This window comes from Chiloscyllium punctatum, chromosome 38 (genome assembly GCF_047496795.1).
Source record: "Chiloscyllium punctatum isolate Juve2018m chromosome 38, sChiPun1.3, whole genome shotgun sequence".
NCBI lineage: Eukaryota > Metazoa > Chordata > Chondrichthyes > Orectolobiformes > Hemiscylliidae > Chiloscyllium > Chiloscyllium punctatum.
In genome coordinates, this window is record NC_092776.1 from 9,778,718 (window position 1) to 9,797,916 (window position 19,199).

A 19,199-nucleotide genomic window follows, 5' to 3' on the forward strand; every position below is an offset into this window, starting at 1 on the left:
TTGGCTCCCTGCTGTCCTCAAACAGTCCAGTCTGAGACACTCCAGGTTACTGCAATCGATGTGAACTGTCCATTAAGATGTTGTGGCAAGACATTCAGCTTAGATTTAGTTAGATCAAATTCCCTAAAGTGTGAAAACAGGCCATTCCGTCAACAAGTCCACACTAACCTTCCAATGTAATCCAGCCAGACCCATTCCCCTACCCTATATTTACCCTTGTCCAATGCATCTAACACTACGGGCAATTCAGCATGGCCAATTCACCTGACCTGCACATCTTTGGGATTATGGGAGGAAACCGGAGCACCCAGAGGAAACCCATGCAGACCGGAGAGAATGTGCAAACTCCACACAAGGCAGGAATCGAACTCGGGTCCCTGGCGCTGTGAGGCAGCACTCAGTGGCTAACCAATGAGCCACTGTGCCGTCCTATTAAAAGGAAATTAAAAATGGGCAATAAATGCTGACCTCATTAGTGATGTCCATATCAATTTCAGTGAATTTGTACAAAGATAGAAGAAAGGTTGGAATGGGGCACAATCTAATTTTATTGCACTGTCAATGTTTTTAAATATTACAGCATTGAACATCAATTCCTACTTTTAAACATACTTAGAAACAGAATGCTGGAACAAAATAATTATTCCCTTACAAATCAAAACATTGCTACATGATTTGTCACAGCAAACTTAAGTACAGTATCACAGTATAGCTACCCTCCATAATGCCTGGTTCTTTTTAGTGGATAAAAGAAACAAATGTTTAATTTGAGCAGGTTCCTGGGACATATTGTAATTATGAACAGAAAAAAAACCTTCAAACATTCGCATCTGAGCATTGTACACACATTTGATTTAAAACATCCTCAAACCAATTTGCACAAAATCTTTGGGGAATCCAGGGTTTTGGTGAGACAGAGATCATCATTTTAATTCAGGCAATGAAGCCAGATCAGAAAGAAAAGTCAAAGGTAGAGCTTGGGCGGGCTGGAAGTGTGTGAAAAATCTCTCACAAAAAGTTTTACTGGGTATGATTTTTTTTTTTTACAGGGAATTTGGAGATCTGGAATATTCTGGAATGTTCAGGTCGTCAGTCAGCATCTGTGGAGAAAAGAGGTCATGTTTCAAGTATCAACCCTTCTTCAAACTGAGCAAGAGTACAAATCGAATGCAATCAAACAGAGAAAGCAAGCAGCAAGAGAGTCACAGCATACGCACTTAGGTTGTTAACTTGATGTAATTTTGTTTGATGTTTGAGGTCCATTTCTTCAATTACGTTGGCATTTTCAGGATGTAAGTTTGCTAAATGAGCTGGAAGGTTCGTTTTCAGAAGTTGCGTCACCATACTAGATAACATCATCAGTGATGAAGCTGAAAACGCGCAGCAGGTCAGGCAGCATCCAAGGAACAGGAGAATCGACGTTTCAGGCATAAGCCCTTCCTGAAGAAGGGCTAATGCCCGAAACGTCGATTCTCCTGTTCCTTGGATGCTGCATGACCTGCTGCGCTTTTCCAGCAACACATTTTCAGCTCTGATCTCCAGTGCTCACTTTCTCCTCGAACATCAGCAGTGAGCCTCCAGTGAAGCACTGGTGTTATGACCTGCTTTCTATTTATGTGTTTAGGTTATTTGGGTTGGTGATGTCATTTCCTGCTCTTTTTCTCAGAGGGTGGTAAATGGGGTTCAAGTCAATGTGTTTATGAGAAAAAGAGCAAGAAATGACATCACCAACCCAGGGAAACTCAAACATATAAATTGAAAGCGGACTATGCCACCACTGCTTTATCCAGAGGCTCACTGATGATGTTACCAGGTATGATGATAAAACGTCTGAAAACAAACCTTCCAGCTCAGTGAGCAAACTTACATCCAGAACCTCAACCTGAGCTACAAATCTTCTCAAAACTTGATGGCATTTTCATTTTAATGTTGTTGCCTGTCCTCTCCCCACCACTGCCTTTCTTTCCTCTGGCATTATGTCCCTCTGCCCTGGTCTCCCAACTTGCCCTCCTGCCTGGCCTTGCTTCAACCCCCCCACTCAGTCTTGTCCCTCATCCTCTGCCCTTATTTTAGCTGTTCCCTTCTTCGACCTCTGGTTCCAATCCTTGTACTGACACACTCCCTCTACCTCATCCCACAAGTTGGTCAGCACAGCAACTCTCTTCCAGGAACTTTTGGTTCACTTGAAAGTTGTTTCTTTCGATTAAAGTCAAGATTTTCAGTAAGCAAACACAACTGGAAGTGAAGACCTACTCTATCCCTTCCCTCATATTTGTCTGGCTTCGTTTTGAAAACTCTGAAGTGTTTCTACCAGTTCCTATGGTGTTCTGTTCAGTTTAGATGTTTAGTGCATGGTGCTTCTACCCTGCACTAGTCAACTCTGCTGCTTCGTTAATAGGTAATGATTGCATTTTTGTCCTAGTTCATGCATCACAGAAGGTTAGTATGCAGGCACAGCAAGTAATCAGGAAAGTTTGTGTGGGAATGAATACAAGAATAATGAGGTTATGCTTCAATTAGACAGGCCATTGGTGAGACCAGATCTGGAGTACTCTGTACGGCCCTATCACCGTACTTACAGTAGGGTGATAATGCACTGGAAACAGTTCAGAGAAAGTTCACTAGATGAATACCTGGAATGAGAAGCCTGATATCTGAAAAAGTCCTGACAGGCTGGGCCCATATCCCCTGACCTTATTTGAAGAGTCAGAGGTGACTTAATTGAAACATAGAAGATCCTATGGGGACTTGATCGGGTGGATGTTGAAAGGATTCAACGTCCTTTGATTCTTGTGGGAGAATCTAGAACTGGGGAGCAGATTCTAAAAATAACAGATCACCCACTGAAGACAGAGATGGGAAAAGATTTTATTTCTCCTCTGAGGATCAAGCGGCTTTGAAAGTCTCTTCCTCAAAAGGGTGGTTAATGCAAAATCCTCAAATAATTTTAAGGCAGAGATAAGTAGATTCTTGATTACCAAGGGGGAATAGCAAGAATGCAGATTCAAGGTTAAATTCAGATCAGCCATGACATTATTGAATGGCAGAGCAGACACAAACAGCCAACTGGCCTAGTCTTATTCCTTACTCAGATGCTGCATTAAGGTTCCAACACCTGGGAGAACATTGCTTTAAATTCTGTCAGAGTTTAATGCCATACTTGGAATACCAGACACTATTCCTCAGGAAGGACAGATTGGCTTTAGAAAGTACAAATTAGATTCCCCAGAATGATACCCGGACTCCTGGATTAAATTTTTGAAGGCATTAGCCGGGAGGTGAGAATACAAACTCAAGCGGTATTCCCTGGAATTTAGAAGGTTAATGTGGCAATTTCATTAAGATGTTGAAACTTACTATATTGAAGGGAACAGATTAGTTTCTCCTACCCTACTTCCTCTGGTTGCCACATCTTGGACTAGGATGTATTGTCTAAAAATTAGGGTCATCTTTCAGTGAGAGGTTAGGAAAACAACACTTCTATATACAAAGAATGACAGAAGTTGTAACCATTTTGCCTAAGTGGCAACTAATTCTAATTCCATTTTTAATCTATAAATCTCAGATTGAAATTTTTGTGAATGTTTGCTTAATGAGAGATGCAGGGCAAAGGTGGTTAGACGTACTTAAGTCACAGCACAGTCACTGAATGATGCATCAGCTTCAGGCACTGCATAGTCACCCCCTCTGACTGGTGACAGGGACTGCTAGTGCTACATCAGTACCAGACATCCCCCACTGCAGCAAGAAACAAGCTGTTCTCAAAACGCATTCTACTATTCAATACTATCCCAATGAGATTTAGAAGTAACTGTCTTGAATTGATAGACCTGGCTTTGAACTTGCACAAAAGTCATAACATTCTCTACACATCAACCCCATAGAATGCATTCATAATTTGATAGACTTTTCGATTAGATTCCTACAGTGTGGGAACAGGCCCTTTGGCCCAACAAGTCCACACCGACCCTCCGAAGAGTAACCCACCCAGACCCATTTCCCTCGGACTAGTGAACCTAACGCAATCAGCAATTTAGCATAGCCAACTCGCCTAACCTGCACATCTTTGGAATGTGGGAGGAAACAGGAGCACCTGGAGAAAACCCATGCAGACACGGGGAGAATGTGAAAACTCCACACAGACAATTGCCCAAGGCTGGAATTGAATCTGGGATCCTGGTGCTGTGAGGCAGCAGTGCTAACTACTGAGCCACTGTGCCGCCCATAACTTCCATTAGGTAACGTCTGAACCTTAACTTTTGCAAAGGAAAGCACCAACACGGTCAGCTCTTTGCGAAAGATTCTTCAGTGTACTGATTGTAATGAGGTCAGCCAGGAGGACATTATAGAATTTAATTTCCCTGATTGCACCAGATTAACAGCCCCAATCAGGGAGCCCTGGCTGGCAGATATAAACAAGAGTGACCCCTTTCTGATTTTCTCAAAAACCTCCTTCTTTGCTTTTGGTTGCACTTCAGTCCCACGCTCCTGATCTTCGGGCACCCGGTACGGAGGAGGGAGGGCAGGTCCGAGGACCTCCTCGTGGGTCTGCTCCTGGGCCTGGCCAAACTGGCCATAAACAGGTCCAGGCAGTGGGCCGTGGAGGGGGCAGTTAGGGCTGACTGCCTGCCCCTCTTCCGGGGTTACGTCAGAGCCCGGGTGTCCTTGGAGAAGGAGCACGCGGCGTCCACCAACACCCTGGAGTTGTTCAGGGCGAGGTGGGCACCGCAGGGAGTGGAGTGTTTTATTTCTCCCTCCAACTCTATTTTGATTTAACCCCTGCCCTCCCCTTCACTGTTTTGATCACACAGCGTTGCCCTTTGATGTGAAGGGTGCTGCTTGTCACTGGCCACTCGGGTGTTTCCTTTCTTCCTGGTGGTGGAAATTGAATAAAGATTTGTGCACCTTGTGTCTTTCACTGTGTCTCACACCTGCACACACACAACATGGGTGCTGGGGAAAAATAAGCCCTACCGCAGTTAGACGGTAGTGTGGGGGTAATGAAAAAAAGAAAACAAAAACAGGAGTGCATCATGGGTTCTGAAAAACAAAACAAGAGTGTCAGAGGTTCTATTCATTCAGTGCTGGCTCGGAGGAAGCTGAAAAGGACTCTTTGGCTGTAAATAAAGGGTGATTGGTGACTGAAGACCAGTCTCTGTGGAGTTATTTCATTCAGCTTTAGAGCGATCTATGCAAGTCTTTTTGCAATTACTTCCAGGTGTGTGTGTCAATTTTATAATGTGGAGAATGACCTGCATATAGCCATCATCTACATTTATATATATATATCCCATTAGTCAACTTCCTTTTCCCTCACTGTGTATTTATCCCCCTCTCATAAAAATGTCAGCATGAAGTCAACTTTGAACTTCTCCCCAAGAGAAGATTCTCCCCATAACACTCCTGACAGGATAAATCAATTTGAGCTGCAGAATACATTGCAAATCTCACACTGTACATTTTTTCCAATAATTACTGCTCCTGCCCTTCACATTGAGACATTATAGTTCTTGCAATATTGGGATGGGGGGTGGGGGGGGGAGGTGGGATCAATCTGATGTAGACAGAAAAATGCCTCAAAAATCAGTATGGAGAAAGAAGGGACTGCTAGGGCTACATCAGTACCAGACATCCGCCACTGCAGTAGCAAGAAACAAGCTGTTCTCAAAATGCATTCTACTATTCAATACAATCCCATCTGCCCTATCCCAACACTACCATCTACACCATCACTTGTTTCATTTATAGCCTGATCCTGGCCTCTGGTAGAATTGACTTTTCAAATATTTTAAAAGGGAAAAAAAAAATTCGCAGGGAACTCTCAGCAAGGGCCACATGACAACAATCAGGAATGGACATTGTGGCTTTCTTTCTTAGAATAAATATTGCTCCTCTGACATAAAAACTAATTGCAGTTGTCCTGCTGGGATTAACTAAAATCCAAACAGATCAGGTATCAGACTTTGGATTGACATTTGCAGGATTTGTACTGTAAAGAGCTCCTGGGTGCAACGAGGAACAGAATGTATTCGACTTGTAGTACTGCTTCTCTTACAGTAAGGGGTGGTGTTGTTTCCCCAGGAGTGATGGAGCATCCTGGCGCCATCAGGTGACAGAAACTACAATTGTCAGTTTAATATGGAAAAATATTAATGTACTGTAGATCATAGAACCATACAATCCCCAGATGTGGAAGCAGGTCATTCAGTCCATCAAGTCCACATCAACCCTCCAAAGAGCATCCCACCCAGACGCACCCCCTTACCCTACTCCTGTAACCCTGCATTTACCCACAGCTGACACACCTAATCTGGACACTGTGGGGCAACTTAGCACGCACAATCCACCTAACCTGCACACATTTGGACTGTGGGAGGAAACCAAAACACCCAGAGGAGACCTGCAGAGAAAAGGTGCAAACTTTGCAATGACAGTCACCCGAGATTGGAATCGAACCTGGATCCCTGGCGCTGTGAGGCAGCAGTGCTAACCACTGAGCCATTGTTCTGCCCTTCATTTTAAGCAGGATACAATGCTCAATGAAATAACACTAAATTATCTCCATTTTATACGAATAACACTAATCAGTAAAAGGGATGATGGAGGAATGTTTGTTAGGGAAGAAACATATTGTGTTCTTTTGCCTGAGTAACTGAACAAACCAAAACAAGATGTGCTCAGTTAAATCTCCTTTCACCTAGGAGTCACTTCTCTCAGTTGGGATAAGTACTCAGGCAAATTCAAAATTGGAAAAAGGAGGTGGAATAAACAGCAAGAGTCCCCCCTTTGCTGGAAAACGTACCATGTGGACAAATTGGGGTTTAGCTGTGAATTCCTCTCTAACCAAACAGTGGTCGAGGTTAGAAAGCAGTGTTGGCAATTTTGTAGTGGATGTACCCTGCACATTTACTTAGCAGAGCAAATTGATTCAACTCAATTTCAAATAAGGAGTCCTCTTGTGGTGCAGTGGTAGTATCCCTACCCCTGAGCCGAGAGACCCAGGTTCAAGTCCCACCTGCTCCAGAGGGGCATATAAACATCTCTGAACAGGTTGATTAGGAAAAGTATGTCAAATAAAGAGATGCAGAAATGGTTGCCAAATTGTTCAAATGCTCCTTTCCTCCCATCGTGCCGTCTTCTGGCAATGCATTCTCTGGCAGTGTTCAAGATTCCCTGCATTGATTCCCTCTTGGTTATAAAGAATTTGGAAATAGCTTCAAATATGTGAATACCAGACATAAATTCAAACAGCTGCAGCATTATGAAGTAAGGTTGAGGGATCTAGGGCTTTTCTCATTGGAGCGAAGGAGCATGATAGAGGTGTTCAAGATGATGAGAGGAATAGATAGAGTGGATAGTCAGAGACTATTTCCCAGGGTGGAAATTGCTATCACGAGGGGGCATAATTTTAAGGTGAACGAAGGAAGGTTTTGGGGAGATGTCAGAGGTAGGTTCTTTACACAAAGCGCGGAATACACTGCTGGCAGTTCAGTCAAATACATTAGGGAGATGTAAGCAACTCTTGGATAGGCACATGGAAGATGAAGGCTATGTAGAATGGGATAAAAGATTGACAACAGGGTCCCGGGTTCGATTCTAGCCTTGGGCGATTGCCTGTGTAGAGTTTGCACATTCTCCCAGTATCTGCGTGAGTTTCCTCTGGGTGCTCCGGTTTCCTCCCACAGTCCAAAGATGTGCAAGTTAGGTGAATTGGCCATGCTAAATTGCCCATAGTGCTAGGTGCATTAGTCAGAGAAATGGGTCTGGGTGGGTTGCTCTTCGGAGGGTTGGTGTGGATTGGTTGGGCCGAAGGGCCTGTTTCTACACTGTAAGGAATCTAATCTAATCTAATTGAGGGCTGAAGGGCATGTACTGCGTATTTCTGTTCTATGTTCTATAAAGCTGTGTGAGGCTGTTTTTGTTGGTTATACTGTCTCCACCTTCAGTCCTGCACACAGAAAAACTCGGGTGGCTAAACGTATGGGATCTCTCATTCCCAAAGGGTCTCCCTGCCCACACCTACTGAAACACCTTACAGATCCTGGCTTTACCAACAGGCTGGTGGTTTCTAATGGTCTTAAATATGCTTGAACAAGCTTGAAAATAGTCGCTCAAGTGGCTCTAGCCTTGCCTGAAATGATTTTGATGTTGGCGGTGGGTTTGTCCAGCAGAATTAGCCTGCTTTCACACGCCAAGGGCTGTTCACATGGGGGAAAAAAATAACACAAAAGAAAGCCTACACTTTCCAAATAAAATTAAAGCCAGATCACAGGAAGGGAATTATAGGTCAATAGCTACTTGAGGACAGAGGACAGCAATCAATTTAAACCCATTCTTATTTAACGCTGAGATCTTCAGTTAGATTACAGCCTGTAAAGGTCAAAGGTAAATTTGTCATATTCCCAGAGGATCATAGTCCTCAGAGACAGAGAGAGAGAGAGAGAGAGAGACTGGTGCTGAGTTTAAGCAGAGTTTCACCACACCTTAGGAGTGGGGTTGAGAGGGCAGGACCTTCACGGTGACCTCAGTTGGTATGGGATTTGTGCCACTGTGCATCGCAAACCAGCTGTCCAGCTAACTGAACTGACATGGTCTGTGACTGAGTCTGGTTATCTATTAGTCTCTCGATACAGCAGCTGAAGCCCTTGATAAGTTCTTAACCTACAGCTCACTCCCTTCCCATTGCCTTTGCAAATTTAAGACATGAAATTTTGCACACAATACTTTCTCAAGTTCAGCCAGAGAATGATGAGGTGTTTGAGCTGCTGTCAGCTCTTTGAGATCCTCTGGTTTGATAATCTATCAGAGAGAGTGACCAATAGTAAGTTGGACATTTTCATAACCAAGAGACACCCGCAATAATGTCGCTATACGGGTTGGTATCTCCTTTCTGGCTGATGTCAGAAACATGAAAGATACCCATACTGTGGAGCTAAGATAAGGCATTATTAGATACCGGAGAGAGAAGAGGAAAAGGAGAACCCTCAAGAAAGGCAGAAAAATGGTTTTTAATGCGACTCAAATAGAAAATGGAGAGCAATGAATAAAATTAGTGACCAGGAGAGCCCACTCGACAATGAAAATCAACCTTCCCGTACAGGAGAGTCCCTGATGGTCTGAGCGGGGGTGTTCATGTTATTTGTGGGTTCCTTTCCCTCTTGACCCTATTTTTGGGGGATAATCACGTTCAAACTAGAACTGGGCTATTCAAGGCCAAAGTCAGGGAACACAAAGTGTGTTGCAAATCCAGAACTCAAAAGGCTGTGGACACTGGTTAAATGCAACTTTCAAAACTAATGTTGGTAGATTTTTGTTTGGGTGGGGTGGGGGGGGGGGGGGGGGGGGGGGGGGGGGGGGTGGTGTGGAGATTGGCGCAGAGTAGTGGAGGGCATCAAGGGATTTAGGATGAAGACAGTTAATTGGACTCAGTGTATAGATCACCCAAGATCGATAGAACAGGCCTCTTTCTATTCCTGTAATTATCCGCACTAAATGTTCTTTATAAATTGTGACCAGCCCTTTCTATTGCACGAACAGCATCGCTTTGCTCCATTACATCATGGAAACTTGGACCCACTTGATAAGGTGACATTGGCAGCCCTGGTCTCTCTCAGAGCAGGACTCCTCCCATTTCAACAACTACAACCTACATTTATGCAGCACCTTTAGCAGAACAAAACCTTCTAAAGTTTTTCACAGAAGCATGATCAAAAAAAAAGAGCTGGCATGGAGCTGTATAAAGACATATTGCTAGAATGACAAATAAATTGATCAAACAGGAAGGCTTTAAGAAGCATTTTAAAACATGAGAGAGAGAGAGACACAGACAGACAGACAGACAGACAGACAGAGAGGCACAGAGTTGTGGAAATGAAATTCCAGAGCTCAAGACCCAAGTGCCTGAAGATATAGCAACCCATGGCAAAGCGATGGAAATTAGGACTCATGAAACAATAGAATTCCCTGTCTTTGTTATGGTTACACAACTATTTAGCTGGAATTCAAAGCAATGCTAGTGCTGGCTATGTTGTAAACAGTACTGCAGTGGGAAGCCTGGTTGACCTTCCCGTCCCCGCACAAGCCAAACACAGAATAGCTGACGGGTTGAGCCAGTTCAGTTTAAGGCATCGAATTGAACCCGAAGGCAGTAGCAGTATTAACTTTCTCTCTCTCCCCCTCTCTTTCCACTGAGCTTCATGTACTGTACCATGGATGATCCGACGCAGTTCTCCTTTATTCCCAGAAGTAACGGAGATACCAGATTGTCTCATTCTTGAGCTGCGGGCCAAAGAGAGGGTTCATCTGAGCTAGGATGGCAATGAGCCAGCTAAAGGAAAGAAAGAAATTACAGAGTTTAATCCAATAAAGTGCTTAACATGAGGATTACTTAATTAACTTCTTTCGCCACCGAATCCCGGTTACAAAGGAAATCTTGAACAACCACAAGGTAGGAATCCTTTATCTAGTCACACCAGGTTGTTTGGCTTTCAATAAAATCTATTTAATTGCACCAAATTTATTCCAATTAGAGCCAACTAGCAATGTTATTCTTTAATTCAAGGGCTTGAACTGACAGTACATAAAGGATTGACTACAGTTCTAATCTCACTTTTGTAACTTGGTAAATATATTAAATTAAGCTAGTCTATCTCAGCAGGCAAGACAGGACACAACCAGCAACTAGTCACATCCTAAATGAAAGCAGAGTAGCAACAGGCTTTCCTAAATCAGCTCCAAGAGAAATCAGAATCCTGCCTTATAGCCAGCTTGTTATCTGATCCATCACACATCTCCAACTTTAATCTTGTGTCTGCAATGCAAAACTCTCTATCTAATGCTGTTTGAAAGTCCCAGTATCTTACATCTACCATGTATCCCACATCTATCTCTTATTTATTCATTCACAGGATGTGGGTGTCATTGCCTTGGCCAACATTCATTGACCATACCAAACTGACTCTCAACTGCTCTCTGGGCAATCACATTGCTACGTTTAGAGCTGGATTTTTAATATTACTCACAAGATGTCAGCATCTCTGGCTGGGACAGCATTTATTGTCTACACCTAGATCACAGAGTCATAGAGATATACAGCATGGAGACAGACCCTTCATCCAACCCATCCATGCTGACCAGATATTTTATATAAATCTGATCCCATTTCCCTCTAAACCCTTCCTATTCATATACCCATTCAGATGATTTTTAAATGTTGCGATTGCACCATCTTCCACTACTTCCTCTGACAGCTCATTCCATACACATACCACCCTTTGCATGAACAAGTTGCCCCTTAGGTGACTTTTAAATCTTTCCCCTCTCACCTTAAACCGATGCCCTCTAGTTTTGGACTTCCCCCATCCCAGGGGAAAAGACTTGTCTATTTATCCTATCCATGCCCCTCATGATTTTACAAACCTCTATAAGGTCACCCCTCAGCCTCCAACACTCGAGAGAAAATAGTCTCTGTCTATTCAGCCTCTCCCTATAGCTGAAACTTTCCAACCCTGTCAACATCCTTTAAGTCTTTTCTGAACCCTTTCAAGTTTAACAACATCGTTCCTATAGCAGGGAGACCAGAATTGCATACAGTATCACAATAGTGGCCCAACCATTGCCCTTGAGAAGGAGATGGTGAACTGCCTTCTTGAGTTGTTGCAGTCCATTTAGTACACCCATAATGCCATTTGGGAGAGAATTCCAAATTTTGACCTAATGAGACTGAAGGGAACAGCGATTTATTTCCATGTCAGGATGGTGAGTGGCTTGGAGAAGAACTTCAAGTGGAGGTGTTCCCATTGATCTGCTGCCCTTGTCCTTCAAGATAGAAGTGGTTGTGGGTTTTGGGAAGTGTTTTCTAAGGATCTTTGGTGAATTTCTGTGGCGCCTCTTGTACATAGTACACACTGATACTACTGAGAAATGGTGCTGGAGAGAGTAGATGTTTGTGAATATGGTGCCAAATCAAACAGGCTACTTTGACCTGGCTGGCGTCAAGTTTCTTGAATGTGGTTGGAGCTGCACCCATTCAGACAAGTAGGGGCATTGCAACACACTCTTAATCCATACTTTGTGGATGATGGACAGGTTTTGGAGAGTCAGAAGGTGAGTTACTTACTGCAAGATTCTTAGTGTCTGACCTGTTCCTGTAGCCACTGTGTTTAAATACTTAGTGCAGCTCAGTTTTTGATCAATGGCAACCCTCATGATGTTGATAATGCGGAATTACAGTCAATGGCATTATCTTTGCTCAAAGGGACGATAGTTAGATTCTCTCTTGTTAGAGATGACTTAGCGTTTGTGGGGCACAAATATTTCTTGCCAATTTTCAGCTCAAGCCTGGATATTGTCTAGGTCTTGCTGCATTTGACATGGACTGCTTTTATTCTCAAGTTGTTGCAAACAGTGTTGGATATTGTTCAATCATCAGCAAACATTTGAAATCTGAGCCTTTATTTCAACCCAGAAACCTCAAGCAAACTGGTTTACAGATCCTACAGCTTGTTCCTCCTTTAAGAAAGAGATAGGGCATTATTAGCTATCTGCCAATTGACCTTTATAAGTACATTAGCTTCTTTTAGCATACACACAGTCCGTAACATGGTACTTACAACAAATAGCAACAAACCGCTGTCGTGACGATCATTGTTATTATTACACTGCAAAATAAACAGAAGGATGGAATTAAAAATTAATAAGAAAGGCCAATACTCTTAACCAAACAATGTGTCAGGTAATACATGAGGGAAACCAGGAAACTCAAAATGTTTCTCAGCTGAAGGTCAAGAAGTGGGAGGGAGAGGCAAGGTACAATATTAAAAAGAAACAAAATGTGCATTAAAGCCATCCTGGGGACATTTCTATGATTTTCACCAGGCCCACATCCTTCAGATTTCCCTATTCAACAAATTCTGACCTCTTGAGCATCCCCAATTTTTATCACTTCATCAGTGGTAACTACATATTCAACTTTTAAAGCCCAAAGCTCTGGAATTCCCTCACAAAACTTCTTACTCCCTATCTCCATTTCCTTTTTTAAAGTACTCCTTAAAATTGACAAAATTGACCAAACTTTTGAGCATCTGTCCTAATATTGCTCTGAGTAGTGCAATATCATTTCCACATTATAACACTCGTGTGAAGCATATTGGGATGGTTCACGCTAAATACAAATAACTACCACGTTGTGGGCATCACTGACAATGTTAGCAATTGTTGTCTATCTCTAGTTTTCTCTCGAAGTGGTGATGGTGAGGGATCTTGAATTGTTGAAGTCAGTTTGACGTAGGCAGACTCATGTTTAGGAAGAGTTTCCTGGATTTTGACCCAGGAACAGTGATATATCATTAAGAAGGTAAATGGCCATCCTATTGGATTTATCAGTGACTCTCCTATATCTAAAATTATTCTTCATTTTAACCTTTAACATGATTGCACCTATGCCACCCCCATTAACACTCAAGCGATGAGTATGGGGATCAGTGTCAGGGTCTCAATTATTGACAATTTGTATTGGTAACTTGAAAGAAGGAATCAAAAGGCATGGCTTCTAAATTTGCTGATGGTACAATGAAATAGGTAGGAACACAAGTCGATTTTCCTGCTCCTTGGATTAGAGCACCACTCTAATCTGAACTCTGGTTTCCAGCATCTGCAGTCCTCACTTTTGCCTAGGAAAATAAGTTGTGAAGAAGATATAGCAATTCTGCTGTTGGAGACAGGTCAGAGACAGAAATGGGCAAAAATGTGACAGACAGAGTACAATGTGGGAAAACGTCCAACTGGTCAGGGCAACGAGATAAGCCATATATGGATGCAAGTTTGCTCGCTGAGCTGGAAGGTTTGTTTTCCATAAAAACAAATCTTCCTGCTCAGCAAGCAAACTTACATCCAGGACCTCAACCTGAGCTACAAATCTTTTCTAAACTCAATAAGCAGTATATTATTTAAATGGAGAGAGACTGCAGAACAGAGAGATCTGGGCATTTAGCTACATAATTCATAAAACATTAGAATACAGTCATAGCAAATAAATTAGGAAGGCAAGTGTAGTTTTGTTGTTTATTGCAAAGATAATGGAGTATAATAGCAAGAATGTTTTGCTATAATTGTAAAGGATACCGGTAAAAGCAATCCGGACTAATATATACAATACATTTTGGGTCCTTTATTTGAGAAAGTGTGCTTGAAGCAGTTCAGAGGAGGCTCTCTCAACTGATATCTGGGGTGGGGAATTGACTTTTCATGAAAGGTTGGACAGGTGGAGACAATATATTTGAATTCAAAAGACAGATGATCTGATTGAAACATTCAGGGCATTGAGATGTGGATTATCTTGAGGAGATCTAATTGGGTGTAGCTGTAAAGACATTTCACATCATCAGGAGACTAAAAATGAAGTAGCACAGTTTAAAAATAAAGGGTCTTTCAGTTAAGATGGAGACGAGGAGGATAATCTTTTTCTCTCAGAAGGTTGAGTGTGTTTGGATTTCTGGGGGAAAAAACCCAAAAACAATGGTTTTTGAGGGGGGTGGGGTTTATTAAATATTTTAATGGCAAAAGTAAATTGGTTCTTGGCCAAGCAGGAAGTCAGTGGTTACCTGGAGTAGACAGGGAAAACGGATTTGAGGCCACAACTCATCACCAAAGTGATCTTATCAAATGACAGCGCAGACTCAAGGGGCCAAACAGCCTATCATAAATTTGTACATATAGGTCTCTAATCCAAAAATAGCTCTAAATCAAGCACAACTTAGTGACTTCACACTGAAGGCAGTGTGAATGAGATTTTTTAAAACAAAAATCGACTTGGAGGTGCCAGTGGCGGACAAAGTTAAAAATCACACAACACCAGCTGATAGTCCAACAGGTTTATTTGGAAGTACAAGCTTTCAGAGCGCCGCTTAGGAGATGCCAAAGATTAGTGAATGCTAATGAAAGATTGGCCTAAAAAAAAGAATACTGCAAAAACTAGCAGAGGGATTGAGATGGTGATCAATACCAATGTTGTAACTGCCTCATAGGGACCAATGATAGTGCCATTCAAACCTCAGAATTATCCTTCAGTACTAAACATATTCTCATTGATAAAGATGAACAATTCAACAGCATTTTCTACAGTCCCCTTCAGCATAGTGGCTGTGTGAAGTGTAGGAATATCCTATGCAGCTGTAAGGCCTGCAAAACAGAGATGGCAGCAATTCACAAAACGTATGCAGGCCACACTATACATGCATCAATTTAAATTAAATACAGAATCAGTAGGGGAAGCATTTTTTGAGGCAGGAGACTTTGCAAATTATCTTTATAGCGCAGTCTGTAATGGACTGAGAGGATACTCCATTGTTCTCCAGCAACCAGACTGGTTTCAGAACTTAAACCTGAATTGGAACACCTCCATATCACAGATTAGATTACTTACAGTGTGGAAACAGGCCCTTCGGCCCAACAAGTCCACACCGCCCCGCCGAAGCGCATACCCCTACATCTACCCCTTACCTAACACTACGAGCAATTTAGCATGGCCAATTCACCTGACCTGCACATCTTTGGACTGTGGGAGGAAACCGGAGCACCCGGAGGAAACCCACGCAGACACGGGGAGAATGTGCAAACTCCACACAGAGAGTCGCCTGAGGCGGGAATTGAACCCGGGTCTCTGGCGCTGTGAGGCAGCAGTGCTAACCACTGTGCCACCGTGCCGCCCACACTCGGTGGCACGATGTCTCACTGAATATTTACTCCATAAACAACTTTTGACCAAAATATCAATAGTATATCTAAGATGTGCAAATAAATGAATGACAAATACATAAACATCTTCATCACAGCCAAAACCTAACTACTTCAGACTTGAGGCTTCCGTCAATCTCAGCAACACTGATCAGCAGAATAAAACCACAAGCTATGGCTCAGTGAGTATGTAGTCACCTCCAAATCATAAGATTGAGAATTTAAGTCTCACTCCGGGATGCTAACACACAAACCAAGCCTGATGCTTCAGTGCAGTATTGAGGGCTGGAACATCAATGTGCTGTCTTTTGAGACATTAAACAGAGTCCCCAATTGCCCTAATGCGTGTCACATTTCAAAGAAGTGCAGGGAAACTAACCAATAATTATCCTTCAAACAACCAAATCAAAAATTGCAAGGGTACAGGGAAAACGCAGCAAAGCAGTCTTAACCAAGTTACTTTGGCAGAGGGCCAGTATGGGTATGACAGGCTGATTTCCCTCATTCTTTATTGCAGCAATCCTATGAATCCATGGACAGATTATCTGGCCATTTTGATATTACTATTCATGGCAGCTCACTGTAAACAATGATCAGTCACGTTTCAAAGGTAATTCATTGGTCACAAGGTGCTTTAAAGCATCCATGGTGGCTGTGAGAGAGACTATGCAAATGAAAGTCTTTCTTCATAACTATTTGCAATTTATAACATTAGCATAATAACAAAACCTCCCAAGATATCTCACAGATAACACGAACGATGCATAAAACAAAACATAGGAGGTCACGAGTAGAGGTGACCTGGTCAAAGAGGTAGGTGTCACGGAGAATCTTAAGGGGAGACAGAGATGGAAAAAGGGGGAACTTACATGCATATTAGCAGAAAAACAATAGGTACTGAGGCGGAGGCAGGGAAATTGAAAACAAAAGGTGATGAGCTGAAATACAAATCAAAAATAGCAAATAAAAAAAAACAAATAAAAACCGAAAGAACAGCGGATGCTGTAAATCAGAAACAAAAATAGGAATTGTTGGAAAAGCTCAGCAGGTCTAGCAGCATCTGTGGACAGTAACTTGACCCGAAACGTTCACTATGATTTCTCTCCACCGATGCTGCCAGACCTGCTGAGCTTTTCCAGCATGTCCTATTTTTGAATCAAATCTAACACCTTCCTTCTACATTTGGAGGTCTTGGCTGACTTCTTACAGAATCACGGGAAATCAAGGCGACAGAAAAATTCAAGCATGTAATAAATCCAGAGGCATGAAAATATATGCTTAAGTCGTGCAGAATGTCGGACCCCAGACATCCCCCACCCACCAGTAAAACCATCACCATTCGTTAGAAACGCTGTGTGGATACGTACCCTCTGTTAGGACCCTTCGGCACAAACCAAGGCAGGGCAAAGCCTACAAGCCCCCAGAAGATAGTGAAGCAGACCATGGGGATGGTCACTGAATGACTGGTCATCTTGTCCTTGTCCCAGTCTCCTGCTTTCCCACTGCCAACCGCTTCTACCACCAGCCCCACAAGCGGCCCAATCCACCAATCTCCCTCAGCCTGGCAATCCCGCTATACCCAGTTCCCATTGGTCAGCGATGACACAAGTGCCTTTCCATTGGACAAACCCCACGCCCATCATTTCCCCAACCCCTGTGATTGGATGTTAATTCAGGTTACACTTTTTAACCCCCTTCAGTTCATTTTCCCCTTTATCATTGGCTCCCAGGATGTTCCAAGCAACTCATTTAAACCTTGCACTTCCATCGAGGTAGATTGCAACAATTGTTTTGTAGCAAAGATCAAGGGTTGTCTTTGTCGCCATGACGGTACGTCATACATGGGCGAGATTTAACTGCCCTGCCACTTTGTGATTGGCAGGTCTTCCCGTCTAGATTTATGATTGGTTGGATTGGGTGTCAATCATTAGAAAGTAGGCCGTCAGCTGTTCTGTCATATTATAACATTAATGAGATCCCACACTGGGACTTTTCACCCTCTGGAAGGAATCCCCCGGCCTGGACCACCCCCCCCCCCCCCCAAAATGGCCTTCATTTTTCATCATTCAGAGATCGAGACTTTTAAAAAAATTAGGACTAATTATCGATTGGCCTATTTAAAAGAGGATTGAGGGGACTTTGTAACTCCTGGCTGCAGAGAGCTGAGGCTTCCTGCATATTTAAGCCAGAATTAAAGGAGCACAGATATAACCGAAGAAGTTTTTAAACTCATGCACGTAGCCCTATCTGTTCTCTTTAAGACTACTCCCGCTTGTGTCAGTATTTATTGCCACATTCTAGTTGCTCTTCTTGAACTGCTGCAATTCATTTGGTGAAGGTACATCCACAATGCTCTTATTTGACCCAATGATACAAAGCATGAAATAATTCCAGTATCCTGTCACCAAGACACCCTTTAGTGACACATGAGCAGTCATTGACACTGATGCAGCTCCCTCAGATCCAACTCTCAGAGTGAACAGAACCTCTTCCTGTTTATATCTGTCAACCAGGGCTCCCTGATTGAACCAGGTTAACAGCCCCAGTCAGAGAACTCATATTCTCTGAGGTCCACCTGGCTGACCTCATTACAATCGCTACAAAAGGATGGTGGTATATTTCCAAGTCAGGATAATGAGTGGCTTGGAGGGGAATGTGCAGGTGGTGGTGTTTCCATGTATTTCTGTTCTCCCTGACGGAAGTGTTGTGGGCTTTGAAGGTGCTATTGAATTGAATCAATTTGAACTTATTGTCACGTGTACCAAGGCACAGTGAAAAGCTTTGTCTTGCAAGCTGAATTTCTGCAATGCATCTTGTATATGGCATAAACTGCTGCTCCTGAGTGTCAGTGGTGGAGGGAGTAATTGTCTTGGATATGGTGTGTATCTGGTGGGCTGATGTATCCCCATTGGTGTCAATCGTTTTGAGTATTGCCCATCCAGGCAAGTGGGGAGTATTCCATCACACTCCTGACTTGTGCCTTGTGGATGGTGGACAAGCTTTGTAGAGTTGGTGGTGAATTACTCACTGCAATTATCTTAGCATGACTTTTTGTAGCCACTATATTTATATGGCTAGTCCAGTTTAACTTTTGGTCAACTGAATTCCTCAGAAGAGTGAGAATGGGAGATTCCATAATGGGAACATCATGAAATGTCAAGGACCCACAACTAGATTTCCTTTTTGTTGGAGGTAGTCATTACTTGACTCTTGGTGATAGAAGTGGGTTGTATCTTACAGAGAAGTTGGGGAATCAGGAGGCGAGTTACTCGCTGCAGGATTCCTAGTTCAGTTTCTCGTCCGTGGTAATCCTGGAGAGGATGCAGGAGGAGTTCAGAGTCAAAGAGGGATGAGGCCATGGAAGGATTTTAAAAGGATGACAATGTTATAGTCTGGATATGAATTGATTGGCAGGCTAGGGAATACAGAATGACGGGGGGAGGAGACATGATGCCAGATTCGACAGG

At 42.9% G+C, this 19,199-nt stretch overlaps 1 protein-coding gene across 1 annotated transcript; it reads right to left on the reverse strand.

Annotated features, from left to right (window-relative positions):
• Positions 1–530: 530 nt before the first annotated feature.
• atpv0e2 (ATPase H+ transporting V0 subunit e2) lies at positions 531–17,284 on the reverse strand. The gene is made up of 4 exons (XM_072557137.1): positions 17,100–17,284; positions 12,612–12,659; positions 10,208–10,327; positions 531–1,100 (listed from the first exon to the last, which is right to left on the reverse strand). The coding sequence occupies exons 1-3, from the start codon at positions 17,201–17,203 to the stop codon at positions 10,234–10,236; spliced, it is 246 nt and encodes an 81-aa protein (XP_072413238.1). The 5' UTR covers positions 17,204–17,284; the 3' UTR covers positions 531–1,100; positions 10,208–10,233.
• Between the last annotated feature and the right edge of the window lie 1,915 nt (positions 17,285–19,199).

Coding starts and splice junctions, on each gene's coding strand:
- atpv0e2 (XM_072557137.1), bottom strand. CDS start 17,203: ATGACCAGTCATTCAGTGACCATCCCCATGGTCTGCTTCACTATCTTC. Junction 12,660..17,099: donor CCGAAGGGTCCTAACAGAGG/GTACGTATCCAC, acceptor TTTATTTTGCAG/TGTAATAATAACAATGATCG. Junction 10,328..12,611: donor GCGGTTTGTTGCTATTTGTT/GTAAGTACCATG, acceptor TCTTTCCTTTAG/CTGGCTCATTGCCATCCTAG.